Source organism: Charadrius vociferus, unplaced genomic scaffold (genome assembly GCF_000708025.1).
Source record: "Charadrius vociferus isolate BGI_N301 unplaced genomic scaffold, ASM70802v2 scaffold376, whole genome shotgun sequence".
Taxonomy (NCBI): Eukaryota; Metazoa; Chordata; class Aves; order Charadriiformes; family Charadriidae; genus Charadrius; species Charadrius vociferus.
In genome coordinates, this window is record NW_009648888.1 from 377,701 (window position 1) to 399,580 (window position 21,880).

Genomic DNA, 21,880 nt, shown 5'->3' on the forward strand with positions numbered 1-21,880 from the left:
AAGCATTGACACCGCCACAAATGTGTTTCCTGGTCCTCTGTTGCAGGAGACCACTTTACAGCCCTCGCTTCGTCGGGAAAGAAGCTATTTAAAGCACAACCCCCTACCGAGCAATTTTTTTTTTTTTTCGGGTGCTTTAATCGCCCTTGAATCCCTTCCCCACCGGTCCTCCCTGCTCGCTGCCAGGTCCCCGCTCGGGGTTTGGAGGGTGACTGTGGGCACACGCCTGGATATGTGCGCCTGAATGTTTCGTATAGAAGGCAAGAGTTTGGCCTTCAAGGGTAGCGTAGCCGTTAAACTTGAAAATAGCATTTATTAGGTTTTTTTAGTTTGTTTTAAAATATTTTTCATGTGGCATATTTTAAGGGAAGGAAATCTCTGCAAAGTAGCGCATTTAAAGTCCATTCAACTCCGTCTGGAGGTGTTGTGTCTTAAAAAGCAGAATGGCTGTGTTCTTACCGTCTTTCCTTGCTTACTCTTCATTTCACTTGATAGAGTGGCTTACAGAGGCGAGAGGGTGGTTCAGCCATGAAAGGGATGCTTGTTTGTGGCTGTGAATATGGGAAAATAAACATCTTTCGTGCGTGGGTTTGGACAGGTTGGAGTTTATATTCCAACAGCGCGTCCCTACAGAACAGTTGTGGTTTTGCAGCCCTTCTTGGGCTAAACCTTAACGGAAAATAAATTCTGCAAAGCTCCTGCTTTGCCCTTGTGTGGAGAGTACACCTAGACTAGCGTTTCTGTCCCATGGTTGCTCTGCAGAGGAGCCAAAAAAAGGAAGTAAGTTGCCCTATTTCTGTATAATCCAGCAAAAACATTCCCCCTTCATTTCACCCTCAGAATACCACTGAGTCTGCTCTTGTGTCCAGGTGTTCCCAGAGCCCGGCACGAGCACGAGCGGGCGCTGAATGCTTCAGCGGTGCGGGTGATGGAGGTGGCATCACTAGTGCTGCCTTTGGTGTCACGGCAGCATCCCCAGGGTTGAGTGTCTTCATCCCAGCACTTGCTTTTCTTAAATAACCTGCTTCATGAATAGCAAAACAGCAGAATTCAGTACTCATTTCATCACTGTTTATTCCATAATTATCGCTGTGCAGTAAATAAACTTCTGCTGACAGAACTTCTGCTGAGGCTGGTCTGGCACTGGAGCTGCTTCCAGTTGGTGGAAGAAGTTCCGTTAAGCGCTCAGGGTTTCGCAGCCGCTCGCTGTAGCATCCCAAACAGACTTTTGGTAGCTTGCAGTCACTCCGTGGCTAAAGCAGCGATGAAGGGTATCGTAGGACGCATCCTTTGATAGTCTTCCCTTGCTGAGGCCCTACCATCTCCTTCTCCTTTCCAAGGCAGAGAGGAAGAGTTCCAGGGACACATGCCCCCTCCATGGGGAGGCAGTAGGCAAAGGACCCATCTGCAGTTGGGGGCTTCGGCTGCTGTCATCGAGGGCACTGCCCTGAGGATTCCTCCTCCAGCGTTTAGCTCCTTGGTGGATCAGAAGCAAGTCAGAACGTGACTTGACTTTCACCTCTTTGGCTGTGTTTTTTAATGTGATTGTTCCTGCCTCTCTTGGACTTAGGGTGTTTCGGACCAGCAGAGGGACTCATCCGTTCCTGTGCATGAGAAGTGTTTTGATGAGGCCTTGACTGAAGGTCCCTTGGGCTTCCAGAGAGAAGAGATGCTCTACCAGAGCAGAAGCAGCATTTCTAGCCTGACTCGGGTCCTGCCACACTCCCCTTGAAATGGTTGTTACAACATGTGGTCGTAGAAACCTTAGGAGACCACTGTCCAAGCTGACATAGTCCCTCAGGAGGTGCCTTTCCATCATCTGCCATGCAGAACTTTCCTGGGACCAGCCCTGTGTCACCAACACCTTTCCATCAGTACCCTGACCGGAGAGGTCACGCCGTCAGATGATGGCCCTGTGTAGGCTCTGTGCTTCGGGTACTGCTTGTCTGCCTGTGACATGTTCATTCCACAGGAGTAAACAGACTACTTTGGGAGCAGCCATCCTCAAATGAGAGAAATGGCCAACAAGTCACTTTCTTGGACAGTTTTGATGATAAAGTCTAATAGATATCTAAAATAGGGTTTGTAGTTCTGGTCCCTTGGAGCAGTTGGCCTCTCTGTTATTTTCCATGACCCAGAACTTCATTTGGAGACCTGAGATCCAAGGTTGGCTGAGGTTTGTCCCATTCTTCTGATGGTATTGGACTGAAGAAAGGAGCTCCTGAAGTAAAATATCCTTGGAAATACCCTACATTGTTGGCGTGCTGCCTTCCAAGCTCTCTTGTTTTCTCCCTCTGGAGGTTATTTCTTCAGTCCAGACAAAACTCAGAATGTAGATGGGATGGAATCTGTGCAGATTTCTTATGGGACGTGTAGAGAAATGACATATACAGTCAACCTGTTGCCTTCCTTCACCGCCAGCTTCCTCTGAAAGTTTGATTTTTAAGCTGCGCTGGTTATGCTAAAAAAATACTCTAAAAAATACTCTACAACAAATAGCTGGGGACTGGGGGCCGCTCTGGGTGTCTGCTTTGTAGCTGTTACTCAATCGCACCTTTTAGCCCCGGCTATGTGTTTTCACAAAACCGTGCTTTTAAAGCAGTCGGACAAATAATTTCCTTTCTATATTTTTGCTTTTTGTTACCAAAGTAGCATATGCTGCTTTAATTTTTTCGTTCCTGGAGTATAACAGCTAGCAGTATATAAAATAGCCCGAGCTTATTAAAATCACTAAGTACAACCCTTTTTTTTTTTTTTTATAGTTTTAGTAATAAAAACCAGATTGTGTAACTTCTGTGGACCCTTGATAACACGCGGAGCGCACATGAATTGGGCTCTCATTCACATTCTGCCTTCGCATATCACATGTGGTAAAGTATGTGTCCCGGTAAAAGAAAGTAAATAGATACTGAAATAGTCAAATGTTCTCTAAACTTAATCCTTGTAACCTCTCTCAAAGTTCTTATTGACTGTAGAGTTTGTACTGAATTTGGGACTGCATTTTGGAGGGTAGAGATACAGAAGCCATATTCAGTAACGCCTTTTTTTGATGTTCCCTGTTTATTCAGCGCCGTACTTGCTCGTAGCTGGAATCCGACCTCGGAGCCGCCTGGTCTGAGGTTTGCCAAGGGGGCGAGAAAGGAGCCGGGGCAGAAAACCCCGCGCGGGGTTATGGAGGAGGAGGAGGGGAGAAGCGGAAGGCGGACAAGATAGGTCGGTCTGTTGTAGGAACTCGTCACCCGCGCACCAGTTTGGACCTTTTTCGGAGGATCACGCTGCAACCCCGGGCACCGCTCGCTGGGTCAGGCTCTGAAAGAGCGGCGGAGAGAGAAGTTAGCCAGTTCCACCTCCCCATCTCCTGTTTCATTGGGAGTTTCTTGAAACGATGGGTAAAGCTGCAGCACCGTTGTCCCGGTTAATGGGGTGAAATATTTGCTTGCACTTCCATTTTAAAACGATACTTAGTTTTCACAGACTACTTCTGTGACTTGGCTGATAACTTCAATAAATTACTTGGATTTTTATTTTTTTTTAAAGCAGCAGCCCTACAACGGTAAATTAACTTTCTGACCTCGTACAAATCACGCCGTCGTTTGGCTTTCTAGTTTTATACCCGTTTAAATCGCTAATGTGTGAAACTGTTTTTCCTTTGAGAGATGTTACCATCCGGGTGTTTTTTAGCAAAGATGTAGAACCAATTTAAAATACCGAGCTCAATGTAAATATTACTACCTTTGGTATTTCAGTACTCTGACATGACACTTCTCAGCTTTTCATCAACAGAGTATTTCCATTCAGAGTAAAATACACCCGTTTCCTGTTTCTTCTCTAACTTGTATCTGAGACGACGACTGTTTTTCACCCTTAGTTTTGCCTGAATTTTCTGTTATCTCGGGAGGTCTTTTGTGTGGGGACATCTTTGTTGCCTCCGTTGGTAGCTTGCCCATGGCACGAAGTCCCGTGTCGCAGAGGGCCGGCGAGGGCACTCCTTCCAGCGGCGGCGAAAGGGCCAAGCGCTGTGCAACGCTGATGGATGTGCCCTTTGCGACGGGAATGAGCAAACCCCGTAAGCTGATACTTGTGGACATGGACTTTATTGAGGTTGAGCCAAGCTGTCCGGTGTCTTATTGTTTCCCAGGGGCATGTGAGTCGTCGCAGTTGGTAGTCTAGAGCCGCATGCCTCTACTCTCAGTGAAGATGATGCCAAAAATAATGAATTTCTACTTAATAAATACAGCAGAGTCGGGAGGAGTCTAAAATAATCACCTGCAGTACCCGTACCCTGGGTTCGTGCTGGTTGGGACTGGAGGAACCCGCTGCCCGGGCATATGGGAAGAGCCGCCAGTGGGGCTGCCTCTCACCGTCACCAGTGCTCGCTGGTGGGAAGGAGCTTGCCTGGGACCTGGCCAGCCAGCTGCTGGGTGCTGCCTGGGCACCGCAGTGATGCGTAATGCAGCGATTGGCGTTACCCAATATCTGGAACGTTTGGAATTCGTCATTATTCTGTGGTGTCATTCATGACTGCAGATCAAGAGCTGTCGCTTCTCTGCGCCCCGGTGGGCACGGTGCTGCTGACCTCAAGCGTCCCTTTTTCCATCCGCCGGATCACGAGATGTTCATATTTTGGGATTCTTTTTCTTTGCTTCGTAGTTTTGGGAGGGTTCAGCACTTGATCTGAAGTTCTTATTTTTCCTTCTTTGAAGGCTATCAAATGTCCTTGCCTTTTGTTCTCCTTTCGCTTTTTAGGGGAAGCCATGACTCTGGTGTCCTCCCAATGGCTCCAGGAGTTGTGCAAACACCAAATTTACTGCAAGAACTGGCAACCCCGCGCATATACAATTTCCCCGTGGCAAAGTGCCTGCGTGCCCCTTATCTTGCACCCACTTGAGGCTCCATTCACAGCAGCGAAGCTTTGCCGTTGCCCGGACCGTTTCGCCATCTAATAATTACTGGCGTAGAGCTTCGGTAATGGCCACAAAGACACAACTTGTGCTCAGTGAATATTTCTACAGAGATACTCTGGGCTCAGGGAGACACTGGACCGCGCTGAGCATGTTCCATGCATACTTTTCAGTTTTTAATAACTGATATTTTAAAACCACAATTCCTTCTTTAAGGACAAAGCGTTTTGCATGCCAGTTTTGCGCCGTTAAAACGACTCTGTGTAGGTTTTCCAAGAACAAAAAATAAAGACACATTTTTCCACATAAAATCAAAGTTTGTTTTTTCTTTTCGCTTTCATATAACTCTTAAGGGGTTCCATTGATTATTTTTTTTTATTTTTTTTTCCTTAGTCTTTCTGAAAGCGGAAAAAAGAAACCCAACGTTTGGATTAAAACCAAGCATGAGCAATTGCAGCATAAAGGAATTTTCTTATGTATGTTTATAGAGGAGGGAGGCTAAAAAGCGTAATTTCAGTTCTGCGCAATGACCCAGTGATATGTTGCCATTTTCTTTTCTTCTCTGCAAACTGAACACAACGTTGGTCAGTCCCGTGGCTCTCCCGAGTGTCTCTGCACCTTAAAGTGGTGCATCGGTTTGGAAAACAGATGTGAAAGACCCTTCATGCTTCTGATGCAAATTCATAGGCTTTAGTTATCTCTTCTCTCTTTTTATTTATTGGATATTTTACTGTATTAACGGCCCGTTTAGGGGTTGTGATCCCTCCCTGGTATTCTTAGTTCTTTCTTTCTTCTCTGCTGCATGGCACAACGGCGCGCATGTGTGGCTTTTGACTGGGTGACTTCCACAGCAGAGGGTCAAATGGGATTAGTATTCTCCTAACGATGCTTTTATCATTCAGATTACACTGAGTGTACCAGGTGTGTTTGTAACGAAGAACCTGTTTGTATTTAAAACGAGTATTTTAGCCACAGGAAGGGCTCTCCTTAGTTAAGGAAATGAGCATGTTGTCTCTGGTCAGCTTGACATTCAGTGGTTTAGTATGAGTACATCGTAGTTTCTTATTCTTAAATTGTGTCCATAGTTTGGAAGAGGATATTAAACATTCCGATGTTTTCATCCTGTTTCTGAATCTACATCCTGGTATTCAGTTGAACAAATAGTATTTTTCTTTGTAGCCGCAGAAGATTTTTTTGTTTTGTTTTGTTTGAAAAATCTGGTATTGGAGGATTAGTCACAAACTTCTGCTGTGTGAATAATTCAGCTGGCTGAGAAGCCTGAGCAACGTGTCCTGTTTGGGCATTTCATTTGATTCATAGTTAGTTTTAACGTTTTTAAACAACTGCTGTCTCACTCTTAGCACTTAACAAGAAAAAATCTCAGCGCTGCTCTATGCCGTCTGCGTTTAATAAGCCGTCAAGAATGGAGACTAAAGCGATGCAGGAGCTCCTGCTTTCATTCTGAAATGCGTTGCCAGGGTTCTGCAACACACAAACATGGAGTTTATCTCACCACATTGATCTTTCAGAGAGGAAAAATGAGCTGTTGGATTCCTGCTTGCTTCACTGGAAATACCTGGACGGGTACCGGCGCTGTAGGAGCGGTGCTTTGCCTCCAAGCCTCTGCCCCAAGCCCCGTAACCCCCCCGAGGGTCCCAGGGGCTGGAGCCCCATCCCCAGTGAGGACCACCTCCATCTTCAAACCTCCGCTCTCCCTCTGTAGCCACCCGCCGACCCTATCGATAACATCTGTTTCTTGGGATGCGCGCAGCACTGCCCTATTACTTTTTTTCCAGCATTCTTCTAACGTGTAGTATTTTTTTATATGCCAAGTATGTTGAGCCCATAAATACTTTAACATGCAGAAGATGTGCAGCAAGAGAAGTATGTCCTTTTGGCCGGCTCCCCCCCAACTTCCCTGCCAGCCCTGCGAGACGTTCCGCGGCAGAGCCTGGGTCCCCTTCCCGGACTGAGCTCTGCCAGCCTCCGAGGGACCTGCCACCCGCCCTGGGGACAGCCCTGCCACCACCGGGGCTGGGAACCCTCCTTGGGTCCTGGGGACACCTCCTGGAGTCACAAATTCCTTCTGAGATGGCTTTGAGGGTGTACCTAGATCTGCTCTGTAACCTCATGTGGTGGCAACGTGGATAGATCGGTGTCAAAATCCGGGTACGTTGTGCTTCCAGCTGGGTGAGTGAAGGCAGGAGGGACAGTGAGTGTTCATGGTGTCGCACACGCACTCAGGCGCGATTCCTCCTCCTTCAGGCTCCCCTGGGTTTCAGAGTCTCGCATGTCAGATTTCATAAAATAATTAATTTAGCTGGAAGGTGCAGCAGCAAAGACAGCCCAGACTGGGTGTCTTCAAGGAGGGGGACCCTGAGCGAAGAACTCCCTGGGCAACGGTACCCTGGTGGTCCACACACACGCTGTCCACGTGGCTTCTGGTCCAATGGTGATTTTTGGTCTGGGGTCTCCTAGCAACTCGTCGGGTTCTTTTTCTGTGTCCAGACAGGCTCTTCTCTGCTTCATTTACATTATCAGCCGAGGCTTGAAGCCTCCATATTTTCAGTTCATGCTCCTTGTGCACCTGCCCTTGTTGGCTGAACGTGGGGAACCAAAGAGTCCCAGCTTTGGGAGAAACACTGCCAAAACATCAGTGTGATATCAACCGCTTTCCTGTATAAAAAGACTAAAGACATCACCGTACCGAGTGCTATGGAAATTACTACAAAGAGGAACTTTCTCATACCTTAAAACGTTCAGCAATTCTAGCTACTGATGCTAAGCAAACTGCACAAATAACACCATATTATAATCCCAAGTAATGTATTTTAATTAAAACTTATTCATTTATGTTAAACAATTATTATCCCTCAACAGACGGGCCTGCTTGGCCAACATCGCAGAGCGAGGCTGGGTGTCCACCTTGCAGGCTTTTAACCCTCTCCAGCTCTTCGTCCACCTGGTTCCAGGTCCTTAATTATCTGCCGCCTTGGTTTGTTTGAGCCCTCTCAAGCCGTGGAAGACGGTTGAGGCCGGCTCCCGTTTCTCAGGGAGCACCGATGTTCCCCCAGCTCGCCAGCGGCGAGGAACGGCGTCCTGGCCGGGAGCTGCCCTGCGTCCCCACGCTCCTTCCTGCAGTTGGGGCAGTTTCTTCCGTCCTTCATGCGACTGTGGCTCCACCGCTTGCGCCCTTCTCTTTGAGTGGGCTTCTCTCTTGGTGTTTCTAGTGAGGTTAAGAGGGAAAAACTCTAATTTTGCGTAATTGCTTGGTATTTGGAAGGGATGCCACTTATGGTCACTTTGGTAAGATTTCTGTATTGATATCGAATCCCCTTCGTACTTTACATAACGTTTAAATTATCTGTGGGCACTTTTATCAGATCAGTGCTCTATGTTGCCCACGATGTTGTGATAAAATAATACAGATGGATGACTCCAAATCACTTGGAAGTGTCATAAATAGAAGAAGACGTGATATTTTATTTTGATTAATGATTATATATGTTGACCTATTCAAGTTAGGCAATAACTACAGAAAGTAGAATAAATGGAAGAAGAGAAAAAAATTGGGTAAGTGTTACAGATATCTCAGTAGGGTTACGAGCAAAGGGGAACTCTTCTGAGGTGGGTTTTGTATACAAGTAATGGGAACTCATCTGTACGTGTGAAGTTTCTTTGACTCCATCTGTCCACAGAAGTCTCGCTGAAGCGAGGTTTCCGACCTAATCGTTCCTGTTTGGTACAGAGCGCTGAGATTGTGGGTACTGACTCCAAAGGGATGCTTTGGGAAGCTGGAAGAGGAGACTCTATCTACCACGTCTTTTATCCAGCAGGAAAACGTACCTGTGCTGTCAGAAAGATACCTATAGGCATTCTGTCACTGATTTTACCCTCAGTAGATGATGGATGTGCTTTCTTTTGAGAGCGATATGTGTGTATCTGTGCTAGCTTAATAAGCGAAGCCACAGGACTACACAAATGTGCTTCTCCTTGCCAGTCCTGTCCAGTGGTAGGCTGTACTCTGATATTCCTTCTTAATTACTGTTATTTTTTTGTTCATATAACACATTTTCTGCTAAAATGCGACTGCTGTTTCCTATGGGTGTCAGGAGTTGGCGATACGCGGCCATCGCAGCAAGGTGGTGGCTTGCCCCGCGGGGCAGAGCCCGCGTCTTCAGGAGTTTCTACAATATTTTTAGAGAAGAAACCCGAAGAATCAGTTGATTCTTGGCAAAATAGGGATTCCTCCTGGCAGGAGAAATAATACCCACCCAGTGAATTGAAGGTATAACCCTGGAGCTACCCGCGTAGGAAACTTAGCATCGATTTCCCCCCCGCCACCGGAGCTCTGTTTCGGTGGTGGCGGGCGAAGGGAAATGTGGTGCAGGCAAAGCATCCTTCTTTGCTTTTATTTTTCTTCCACTAAATCCAGCAGCGTTCGGCGCGGCTCCAAAAAGTTTTCGTCTGCGGATTAAACAAGCGAGCAGCAGGTAGCCGTGACGCAGGTTTTGCACAGTCACTGAACTGAACACACCTTAAACCAACAGAGAGGGTGAAAGGTGGTAGTGTTTTTGCGCTGAATCTGTGTTTTTAGACGAGGCAGCACCTTTTTTTTTTTTCCTTTTTTTTTTTTTTTTTATAAAAGCATGTTTATATCGACTCCTTAAGAAGTTTAGACTGGAGGGCTGTCTCCAGAAACTGCCCCCCTCCCGTTTCACCGAGTCCCATATGTTTGTCTTGGCAGGATGCGGTGTCTGCTGGGCTGGGGCCGGGATATTAAATCGAGGGAACACAGAGCTCTTGATGCTTTTCAATAGGGCTTCTATTTAGTTAGCGGCAGGATCGAGCTGTCAGCCACCTGCGATTGTCCAACAGGGAAAAAGGGAGAAGTAAGAGGGGTGGGGGGAACAGCCCTGGAAACGTTTCTCAAATTCATCGATAGAATGGTCAGAAACGAGCGTTTTTGGGGAGCTTTGTGGTGGTTCGACTGTTGAGTCCTTTCGCGGCGGTGGTGGTGGTGTGTGAAATCAATGATGATGCTGCTGAGACTGCTCGTGTCGGCACGACTTTCTCATTTGGACTTATGACGCGTGGAGAATCCATTAAGAGATTCTGTTAGGAGCCAAACAAGCCATTTGTGTCGCAAAGTAAGAATAGATTGAGATACCACAATCCTGACACTTAGGGATGCTCTACGTACTTGTGCATTTCATTTTTAAGGCGGTTGTGACGATTGGTTGGTTTAATTACTGTGTAGGACACCAGGGTGTTGGGAGTCCGTCTTGGGTACTGTCAGGAAACACTGGTGGAAGGTGAAACTGGACTCGGTGTATGCAGTGTCCCTCTGTCACAGACCACCTCTGTTGGTCTTGGTGAGGGATAATGAGACTCGGTTTCTCTCAGTCAAATAAAGCCATCTTCTGCCCTCACCACGTGCTTTGATGAATGGAAGGAAGGAAAAGAAAAATCTGGAGAAATCTCCAGGAGGAGAGGAGTAATTCCTTTGTGTTTTTGCACGCTTGGACACTACGTCAGTGTTGGTCTGGATTCTTTCTCTGCCTTGCTGCTGCCGACGTCCGACTCCTCTGCCTTTCATTCAGAAAGAGCGTGTGGAAGCATTGCGTTGCCTACGCTGGTCCCCTTGGAGAAACGCCATGGGTTTGGAGAAGGTGATGGTTGCAGTAGGCCAGGCAGGAGGGCTGGTACGCCGTTTGTCGCAGGAAAGAAGGGTTTCCTTCCATGTTGGTAAGGAGAGAGGTCAACGTGGTGGAAGAACCTCTTTCTGAGCGGTTTTGTTTCCTCTTTGAACACCCACCAGCCGCAATCCTTTACAGCCATCATACCTGCTCGTAGGACGGTGGTGTATGCAGTTTCCCAGAGCGAGGTGTGTTTGGGCCCTGCTCTCCTGGCCTCGGCCCGTTACCGTCCTTTTGTGCACACTCGGGTGACAATTGATGTGGACAGTCACGGGCTCGGGCAGACAGAACCTGTCTCTGCATTTGCCCACGTTGGTTGCAGTCACTGGATTGAGATCTTAGTCTTCAAAGCAAGGAGCTTCATCCTCCTCAGCACAGTCTCCCCCCTAAAACAGGGGTGGCTGTCTTCCACAGGCAGTTTTCTCTTTTCCCACTGAATTCTTGGCTGTCCTTGGACTGGAAGGTGACGGTCGGGCTCTTTGGCACGTGACGTCTTCTACACGTGCTCTGCTGAGAGCTGTTCCCATCTGCTCATTCCTACGTCCCTCCCAGGTAGAGTCCAGCTGCGTAGCACGTTTTTAGGACTCCGTATTTGCCCTTGTGTGCTACCAAAGGGTCCCAAAGTGACACTTTCTTCTAGAGGGAAGGTGATTTTGGCATCCTGGGATCCCCGTGCTTATTGCTGATTTTTTTTTCTTTACGTAACTTGCTCATTTCTTATCAGGGACTATTAGTGCAGCCCGACTTCGTCCAGACAACCTCCTGCTGCTGAGCGGACTCCAGCCTGCTTACTAATCTGCTTCTGTATGTTATTGACGACCTCCTCCTTTTAGAAGTGAACGTAAAGCCTTGAACATGGCGTTAAATTTCAATTTTTTAAGGTTTTAATCTCCCCTATTTCACATCTTCACCGTACAGTCACAGTAGGTGGTATTTCCAAATTACTCTCTGTATATAGGTGTACGGATAAAAGGTTCCTGGAATACAAATGAAGGTTCTCCTGCAGAGGGATGCGGTGAGGCACTATTGATGGTGTATCTCTGGCACTGCAGTCATCAATTATAGGTTGGATGAGTGACTTTTTTTAGACGGGGCGGCTTTATCCTCAGGTGCAGATAAAGCAGATCTGCTGTGTGTATTCAGCCGGAGCAGTTACCACTTTGCTAAGAGCTTACATAATGGTTAGTTGCAAGAAACCTCATAAAATAGGTAAATATTTCATTTTAAGGTACTGAGAGACTTGAACTCCGCGTACACAGCGTAGCACAAAGGCTCTGCGCCTTCGTGGCTCCACCATCCCAGGCCAGGTGCATCTCCTTCAGCGCAGCGCTCTTCAGCCTCAACTTGTAAAAGTCACGGGTGTAATCCCAATTAATTGCCAGAAAAGTATTTACGTATTGCTCCCAGTTTCTAGCTGGGAAGGGAGAAAGGACAAAATGCAAAAATAAACAAAAACAATCAAAGTTTTTAAGTCTGGGACAAGCCTGGTGACAAAGGAGTTGTTGGAAAAGCTCAAATAGAGCAGAGAGAGCCGGTGTGGTGTGAGAAACAGTTTATCCTGGCGAGGGACGTTCTAGAACCTGATCTCACTTCTTCCTCACCCAAGTGAAAAAGGAAGATGTTAAACCACGCAAGAGAGAGGGAGAAACCCGAGGCGAGCAGGCTACAAAACCAGCTCGGCAGCAGAACTGCTCTTAGACTTTACGCTTCACTCAGTGTTTTAAAAACTGTTTCTTTGAAGGACGAGTGCACTAAGGAGAGTTTTAAAACTTGGCAGGGGGTTGGAATTAGATGATCTTTAAGGTCCTTTCCAACCTAAACCATTCTATGATTCTGTGATAGTTTATATTATTACCTTCTCTGTGGTAGATTCATTACGTCTTACAAAAACGCAGCCTTTTCCAAATAGAGATACCAACTGAAATATGATACGGTGGAAATAAGTGCGGGCATAGATAAAAATAATGGCAAAGCCACAAAACCATTGGGATGAAAAACGGAGGGCTTCTGCCACCGGTATTCTTTACGATTCCCTGTGTTTCCCCCCGGCCCCGACTTTGTGAGCCCTTCTGGTTGGAACCTAAGCCTTGGTGGTGGGTGTCCTGCAGGAACGGGCTGTCTCAATGGGACCGCGGCTGCCGGGCAGGCACGGAGCTGCGCTGGTGGGAGGTCGGGAGAGAAAAAGGGAGAGTTACCTCTGTCCCAGGAGGAGCTGCTGTGACACTCGGTCACTGGAACCACTCTTCACCCTCATCTCTTGGTAATTACCATACTGGTGCTTTCTGATGACCTTGTGGGTTTGAGTCCCCCCGCTGCCATAAGCACTGGAGGATCAGGTGTTGTGCTGTGCAGGCACGGGACACGAGGACACCTTCTGCTGCCAAGAGCTGACCGAGTTCCATGAGAGGCCGGAGATGGAAAGAGTAAGACATGATTGATGAGGACAGTAGATAAGAGATCTCAGCACTTCAGAAACTGAACTTTTGTCAAGCTTTTTTCATAGGCAGTTCAGCAAATGAGCATTTTGTAGAAGGGGTTGCATGAGAAAAAGCAGCTTTTCATGTTCAGGGTCACCACCACATCCAGTCTATCAGTGGAGAAGAAGAAGGGGGGGGAAAAAAAAACCCGCAGAAGTTGGGATGGAGGGGGGCGGTAGGGACAGGCATCACAAATGAGCATTGACGGACCTCGTTGCGTTGCACATGAGGTGATGGGGAGGATGGAGATATTCTGTCGTAGGTTTATTCTGTAAAATAAACGCGCTGTAGACTTTAACAACCCAAAGCATTTCCTACTCTCCAGGAACGCCCGGCGGCAAGTGTTAGCGGCGCTTGACTGGATAATGGCCAGTGGTGTGAGTTGAGGGTGGGCTTTTCAAAACACACCTGAGAATTAAGCGACTTGCCCTCATTGCAAACCGCTGGAAAACGGGGCGTTGAACTTCCTAAAATACTTTTGAGAATCCCAGCCGGAATGTTGACCGGAACGTGGACGTTAAATGCGCCCATTCTTACCGGTGACTCCACAGTTGTCTGTTGTGCTCGCTGAATGAGCGGTTCTTTCCTCTCCTGCACCTCCTACCCCATGCCTATTTATACGGAATCGCCTTCCCCCTTAAATGCTGTTGACTTTGGCTCAGTGAGTGATTCCTTAGTTTAACCTGCCCTTCTCGGTTATTTTCTCAAGGCTTTATATTGTTTGTAGTTCCCTTATTATTGCCTGCGTCTTTTAGCATTTGGGGAAAAAAAAAATAAATAAATGGGTTTTTTTCCAGGTTTTGCTTTATCAGGGGATTGCCCAGTGAAGAAAGCAGCGTTTGCCATCCTCTGGGGAGTCCTCCTAGGTGGGCTGCCTCTGCCAGACTGGGTTTGGCATTGCTCCCAGTTACCTTTTATTCCAGACTCAGGCAGGACTCGCTCCGGCGTGGGTTTAATTCAGCGGAAAGGTTTTCCCTCGGTTTACCGTGCGCCGTTACTCCTGCATGGAGGAGGATGAAAAGAGCTGGAGGGACGGAACGCATTAAGGCTTGTGCGTCGATTAAAGACAATTACAAATGTCAGGCAGCGAGGGGAGGGGGAGCGCACAAGGGGCTAAAACATCCCCGCAGTGGGTTTCTCCTGCGACACCCCTCGAAAACGGGCAAAGCGCGTCTGCGGGGAAGGTGAGAAGGGAATCCGCCGCCCCCGAGCCCCGGTCAGGGTTGAAATGGTGCCGGCAACTGGCGGGTTTCTTCCCAGCCGCCGCGCCGCAAAAGCTGCTTTTGGCTTTCGGTAGTTTTAGGCGTGTTCCCGTTTTCATATTTGCAGGATAATAAGGACAAAAATAAACTTCGCAGAAGCACAGATTTCAAACTGCATCCTGCGGGCGATGGAAACTTCGAACGTTGTTAAATTTTAAGAAAAAGTGGTAAAATTAATAGCATTCCAGGATTTCAGAGTCCACTTTTCCTGTAGTGCTCCGTAAATGTGCTTTTGTGGAAAAAAAAATAAAAATATTTCCACTACATACTTCTTTCTTGAAAATCCACCGCAGTCTTCTCTCCAAGTGAGGCTTTAGAAATACGCGCTCTAAACACCTGCTTGCTTTCTCCGCGGTGGTGGGGAAGAAGTGCTGGGTTGGCAGTAGGGTTCACAGCAAAGATGCACTTGAAGATGCCGTACCTGCCTATGCACCTCTTTCTCCATTTATTTGGAAAATGTGAAGCTCTTTTTATTGATGAAATGTGTGTGTGGGAGGGGAAGTCTGAATGGAAAGCGGGCTGGATTCTGCATTCATTAAGATGGGCCAAAAAGGTCCCTGTTGATTCTAAATCTCATTTTTCAATAATAGGAAAAGAAATTCAGTATTAATAACCATTCGTCTGCTGTCATTTACAATGTGCTTTGTAAAATAACCTCGCTATAGTAATTTTAACTCTTATGTATTCAGCGTTGGACAGAGCGTGTTAATATTTGTACCATTTACTGTAGCGGTGAAGCAAAGCAAGGGTCAGTCTCCCAAAAACGTGGGCAAATTAATGGTTCAAAGCATGTGAAACGAATTCAGGTTCTACACATGTTGTACCATCGCTGCAAATGAAGCGCAGAGTAACACGAGGCTGAAAGGTGTGGGAGGGATTTTTTTCCTTCCTCAGCCCTTCAGCTTTGGTGCTTTGGCTCCGAATCCGCACTTGCCTGCTCTCCGTTGTCCATCTTCCTTTTCCTTGGGACGGTGGGGACTCCTCGTCTTCCGAAGAGCACATCACCATGTGTGCTCGATTGTGTGCACCTGCGGAGCCCTTTGACTTTGAGGACTTTTCATGAACTTCTCCGCTGTGCTGGGGAGGTTGTGACCCGCGCTGGAGCTCACACTGGGACTGCAGGAGGTGTTGCTCTCCAGGAACCCCATGTTGGTGATGACCCATTGGAAATACAACCTTCCATCTCCACTTGCGAATTTTGCGGAGAGGTTGTGTCACGTTTGGTCATGACTATGAGCGGAAATCCCCTCCATGCAGTTCAAATCTGCCGAAATCGGTGGGGTTAGCCACTGCCAGGAAGATGAACAAAAGGTAGGGAGGTACCGTTACTCTTAATGAGTAATTAGACTTCTAAAATGTGTTTCTGTCTCATATTAACACGGCTGGGTTATCAGCCTCAGAGAAGTTAGGAAACTTTTGAGGAGCAGACAACGAGTTGTGGCATGAGAGGGGTGGAATGTGTTAGGTCTGTCCAAGTGTTTTACAGAGAGTCGTGAAAATGGAAACGACACGATTCTTGCAGATTATTCTTATATTCCTTTTACAGCAATGCACACACATTCTCAAAAATACAATTGCGGCTCTTCCTTTGTAGGTTTAACGCAGAGAGGACAAAGCGTACATGTTGAAGCTGGAAAGTGAAGCCACACTTCGCTTTCGCACTGCGCCTTTCTTTCAGATAGACCTACTTTCAACTCACAGGCAACAGTTTCACAGAAAATGGGGCATTTACAAAAAAATCTTTATGCACCAATAACATAGCAACTGTAGGTACGAAACTTGGTTTTGCTCAGAAAAATGGCAAGGACATGAGGTGTTAACATGCGAAGGGGACTGGTTAATTCCCAGTCTAATGATGCGTCCTGGCTATATAAAAAACTGACTTGTGAGGCCAACCTCAACTATTCCAACCAAAAATCTCACTTGTTGCTGCGACTCACTTGACGAAAACAAAGGAAGAATGGAGTATTTATATTTGTGTCATTTAGCCGATATTTGAAGAAATTCATTGACTGGAAATTTGAGTGCGGACATCAGAAAACACAGAGAGCCTGGAAGGCTTGCGGTGAAATACTCTTGGTGACATTTGGAGTATTTTTATTAAAATACAAATTTTTGATTCTCTGTCATGTACCTTCACAATACGCTCTACTTGTAGTTGACAGATTATCAAAGCTTGGACTGTGGTAATCTCCATACGTTGAAAATAAAAATCTGTGTAGCATTGCCATAAATAAGTTTGATGGCATTCAAAGCTGGAGCGGGGCTGGGGAGACCCTGGAGTGGTTTGCAGAACTGTCAGGGTCATCTCTTTTGGCTTTTGGTTTAATTTATTGGGGGTTTTTTGTGGTTCCTACTTTGTGTGCGTCTCTGGTCGCAGTCAAAGCCAGAACTGTCATTCCCACCTTACACGTAGTGAAGTCTTCAGTTACGACGTTGCGACCGCTGAGCTCTCTTGCCGGCTTTCCTTTGGGTTTTTGGAAAACCCAGTGCATCCCACGGCGGGCAGCGAGCCGGCGGCAGCTGTAGGCAGAGATGTATCCTGCCCAAGGAGCGATGCGTGCAGGACCTCAGCGGGACAGGGACAGGGGAGCGCGCCGCGAACCGTCCCCGTATCGCTCACTTGGGAGAAGGAGAGTAACGTACGTACGAGGATGATGCTCGTTAGTAGTTGCTCTGCCACATTTTATACAAACATTCATGTTTTGTACGTTCATGGCTTTGATGACAAATTGTAGATCCCTCAAAATACATATCCCATTGGTGTTTTCCAGTATTATTAAATATTCCATATGCATTTTTCCCCGACACGATGGTCGCGCTTTCGCTGGCTGCGCTGAAGTCTTGCTGCCCTTAGATATCAGCAGGGGGTTTAAGTGACTATCTCTTGAGTGTATCACCAGATTTCCCTCGCCATTATTTACTGGGCTTTATATTCGAGTGCCAGCTATGACATTTTTCCTCCTGAGCGCGAGTCTCTCTTCCCTTACAACGGATTTAGGCAGGTGTGACTTACTGCAGTGAGTTTGATTGTGGTCATGAGCAGGATCAAGCTGTCTTGCCTGCAGACCTCTTTGATGGGCAGAAGACGTCAAGAGGCAGGGGTTTGAAGAATTGTCGATATCTACATACAAATGGTAAACTCTTATATGGCTCCACTCTTAGTTGTGTTTTTAAGGGGTAACGCATCTCCTGCCTATGCAACATCTTCTCTTAATGCCTTTGAACAGCCAGATGGACATCCCCGGAGCGCAGAGGGGTATCACCTCTGGCAAGAAGTTCACACAAAGGAAACCCGGTGGTAATTTGAGTCATACAGCACAGTAATATGTGGAGTGTTTTACGCTTCACCCCTCTTGCTACTTGTTTTGAAAGCATGGGGCCGGGTCTTTGGGCTCTGGAATGACATACGGGCGTGTTTTCTCTCTTCCTCACCAGGCTGGAATGATAAGAACTGATAAGGATGAATACTTCATTGAGCCTTTGGAAAGAGGAAAGCAAATGGAAGAGGAAAAGGGAAGAATCCACATGGTGTACAGGCGATCGGCTGTAGTGCAGCATCCCACCGATACGCTCCCTGATGTCCACAGAGAAGGTACAGTACCCCCTGTTGAGTGTTCACAAACCCGTTCCAGGTAACTGTAGCCTACGGCAGCTTTTGAAAGAGGCAGTTTTGACTGAGCTGTTTGAAAAGAAAGCGTTTAAATGTTTTAGGCCATCAGTCGTTCAACATAGTTTCTCTGCAAAGAGCAGCGCACGAGTGGTTTCATCGAGGAGGACAGAACTCAGCCACGAAGTGGTCTCATCAAGAAATGTTGCAAAACTCTTGTTTTTTCCTTCCTTAAACCAGGGACAGAGTTTGTACTGATTATCTCTGAGTGTATCACCAGATTTCCCTCGCCATTATTTACTGGGCTTTATATTCGAGTGCCAGCTATGACATTTTTCCTCCTGAGCGCGAGTCTCTCTTCCCTTACAACAGATTTAGGCAGGTGTGACTTTAATGAGGTGTGAGTTTAATTGTGGTCATAAGCAGGATCAAGCTGTCTTGCCTGCAGACCTCTTTGATGGGCAGAAGACGTGAAGAGGCAGGGGTTTGAAGAATTGTCGATATCTACATACAAATGGTAAACTCTTATATGGCTCCACTCTTAGTTGTGTTTTTAAGGGGTAACGCATCTCCTGCCTATGCAACATCTTCTCTTAATGCCTTTGAACAGCCAGATGGACATCCCCGGAGCACAGAGGGGTATCACCTCTGGCAAGAAGTCCACACAAAGAAAACCCGGCGGTAATTTGAGTCATACAGCACAGTAATATGTGGAGTGTTTTACGCTTCACCCCTCTTGCTACTTGTTTTGAAAGCATGGGGCCGGGTCTTTGGGCTCTGGAATGACATACGGGCGTGTTTTCTCTCTTCCTCACCAGGCTGGAATGATAAGAACTGATAAGGATGAATACTTCATTGAGCCTTTGGAAAGAGGAAAGCAAATGGAAGAGGAAAAGGGAAGAATCCACATGGTGTACAGGCGATCGGCTGTAGTGCAGCATCCCACCGATACGCTCCCTGATGTCCACAGAGAAGGTACAGTACCCCCTGTTGAGTGTTCACAAACCCGTTCCAGGTAACTGTAGCCTACGGCAGCTTTTGAAAGAGGCAGTTTTGACTGAGCTGTTTGAAAAGAAAGCGTTTAAATGTTTTAGGCCATCAGTCGTTCAACATAGTTTCTCTGCAAAGAGCAGCGCACGAGTGGTTTCATCGAGGAGGACAGAACTCAGCCACGAAGTGGTCTCATCAAGAAATGTTGCAAAACTCTTGTTTTTTCCTTCCTTAAACCAGGGACAGAGTTTGTACTGATTAAGTGGCAACAAGTCTGAGCTCCACGTCAGTAGGTAAGGTACTGTCGGACGTGAAATGTTAATAGAAATTCTCATATGACGTTAATGTTTGAAGTTGTTATTAAGGCTCACCTGTCCATTCAACTTGTGTTTAAAGTTTGAGTCCTATTTCTTTCTGAGTAATTGCTGAATTGTGCCGATGTCTCATACTGGTTTCCTCCTCCTGCTGGTTGCAGTTAATGCAGTTTGAAGGCAGTTCTCTCGACCGGACGTATTTTGACTTATCCGAGGATTCCCCTCCATCTTGATAATATGGTCGGTCCATCTGTGGATAATTATTGTGTAGTTTAATCCATTTGCTTGTACGTTTTTCCCTCCCTTTTTAATACTAAGGAAACCCTTACGAGCTGGCGTGTTGCATAGTGAATGTTGAGGTTTTTGACGCTGCGGGCTGAGGATGAAAGAGCAGCTCCGTTCCCCTCCGGCGCTCTGCCTGTTATTCAACATCTCTCAGCTTCTCCAGTTCCTATTTGTGCTTTGTGTTCGCACGTTCTTGGAACTTAAAAGGCTTTGAGAAGAACAAGAACAACCACATACAATACAGAGAACGAGAATTAGGTGCAAATATTAAACAGGGAGGAATCGAGCAGTGCCTCATTGCCACTCATCACACGCTGAAAGTAGTTGGTGTGGGTTTGGAGTTCTGTCTCTGAAAGAGCAGGTGGGAATTGAAAGGTATTTCGAAGAAAATGCTGTCAGGCTTTTCTTAGGCTTTCAGAAGGTCAGTGCGTTCTGCCGACAGCAGTATGGCGCGGCGGTGCGACAGCGGGTTTGGCGACCAGCGGCACTCTGCACCATGCCGGCTCATCCGCCCGGCTTCTCTCAGAGACCTCTGCTGCCAAAGGGGCTTTGCTTTTGGGTCCCCAAGAAGGTCATTCACATTTAGCTCCTGTGTCTCTCGTGTGTTTGACTGCTCAGCTGTTCATGGCATGCTCTAGTAGGTGTTTTATTGGTGTACCACACATGTATTTACGTGAAACATCTCTCTATTGCAACTTGCTTGGTGCGAAATGTGCCGATCAGGGCGCTCAGCCCAGGCTCTGTCTCTTTATCGTACTTTCTGCGACTAGTATTTTAGTATTTATTTTCTGTCATCAGCATCTTCCCTCCCCTTTGCTCCATAATTTGAAATGCACGTTCATGGAAAACTCTTCACCCACTTTTGCACCACTCTGCTTGCAACTAACTTGTTGGTATGTTTTTAATTTAAAGTTCCTAGACTACGATGCGCAGATTTTGGGGGTAACTCATGTGCGTAACCATCCCTAGGTGTAGGTGCCCGGTGGTGGCAAGGTATGGTGCAGTCCTGTAGAACTTGCAGGCTGTCATGGTAGGAAAAGGGGGATGTTTTATATTTCCTACCTTGCCGCTGCGTTTTAACCGAGCTCTGTTCCTCTAAGACACCCTGACCATTCCGTCCCAAAAGTTTAAAACCATACTGAACAAAGAATTGCTACTCCAAAATAGAAAATGTCATACGGGGTTTTTGGCTTCCGTATTGATGTATTCTGGTGCTGCCTTGGTCTTGCTAATCAGTTGGGTCACTTGCTAATCTGTAAGGTCATTTACAACATCAGGCGAGAGGTGCTCACATGTCCGTATCTGTGCCTAAAAGAAACGTGCGAGTCTTCTTAAAGACTGTCTTTGCAGAAGATTTTTAACCTTCTTTTTAGTGGACACAGAAAAATTCCTCTTGATTGTTGCCTTGCCAAACAGTTCAATGCACTAGACAAACCGCTTTTTTTTATATAGCTCACGTTCAGGTTAAAAGCAACCAAAGAACCTCTCGAGAGCCCGGGTGTAAGAACACGGGCTGATCCTGGCACAGCCAACAGCCTGCGCTTCCGGGGCAGTGCTGTGGATGGGGCAAGTACTGTTGGGATCTTGAACTTGCTCCTGAGAGCATTTCTTAGAATGTACGAGATGAGTTTGCACCTAGACATGAGGTCTGGAATTTTCAGGTGCGCCTAAAGGTCTCCACGTGCCATTGCGTTGTGAAAACTGGAAACCTTCCTGATCTTTCCTGGTTTTCAAAGAAGAAAGTTAGATGGAGGCTGGCTAATTTGTCCTCCTGGTTACTTTGCAGCTGGAATGATTGCTTTGCTTTTAGCCACTTCTCGTTATCATTGACTAAGCCCGGTCACTGACTACTCCCCGTTGGGTAAGCCCACATCTTTATTGTACCGGTATCCTTATTATGTCAAGTAGACTGCGGTCTCATCGACGCTGTTGTTTGGCAGTTCCACCTTGGCTCACTTGAGGCACAACAAAGGAGTAAGTTACATTGCCATTATCCTTATGCCTTCAAGTGCTTTTTAAGGTCCAGGCATGATCAAGGCTAAAGCAAGCTGCCGAAGCCCGCCCAGCCTGAGGAAATGTTTGACCCGCGTGATGGGTTAACATTGCGGCTCTTCTAACTAAATAAATGGTGAGCGTGACTCATGTTCGCAGGAAATGTCTCCTACTTACTTTTGACAGCGTAAAGCTTTTACGTGCGTTTGAGTTCAGGAAACAGAACTGGCTGTTACACCCCCTGTCTGCAGCGGTGAAGTTGTCTGCTACGTATAGATGCCTGAAAATCTTTTTGGATCTTCTCTGCGCCTGCTCCTCACCCCGCGTGCCCGGTGCCAGCCCAGGGGCAG

The 21,880-nt window shown here is 46.9% G+C and overlaps 1 protein-coding gene across 1 annotated transcript in view; it reads left to right on the top strand.

Moving 5' to 3' along the window:
* Positions 1–21,880, top strand: part of ADAMTS3 (ADAM metallopeptidase with thrombospondin type 1 motif, 3) — a 167,095-nt gene that overhangs the window by 88,476 nt on the left and 56,739 nt on the right. Inside the window, exon 3 of the mRNA XM_009887110.1 lies at positions 17,778–17,934. Within this exon, the coding sequence (XP_009885412.1) occupies positions 17,778–17,934 (157 nt within the window). The remainder of the gene's footprint in view (positions 1–17,777; positions 17,935–21,880) is intronic.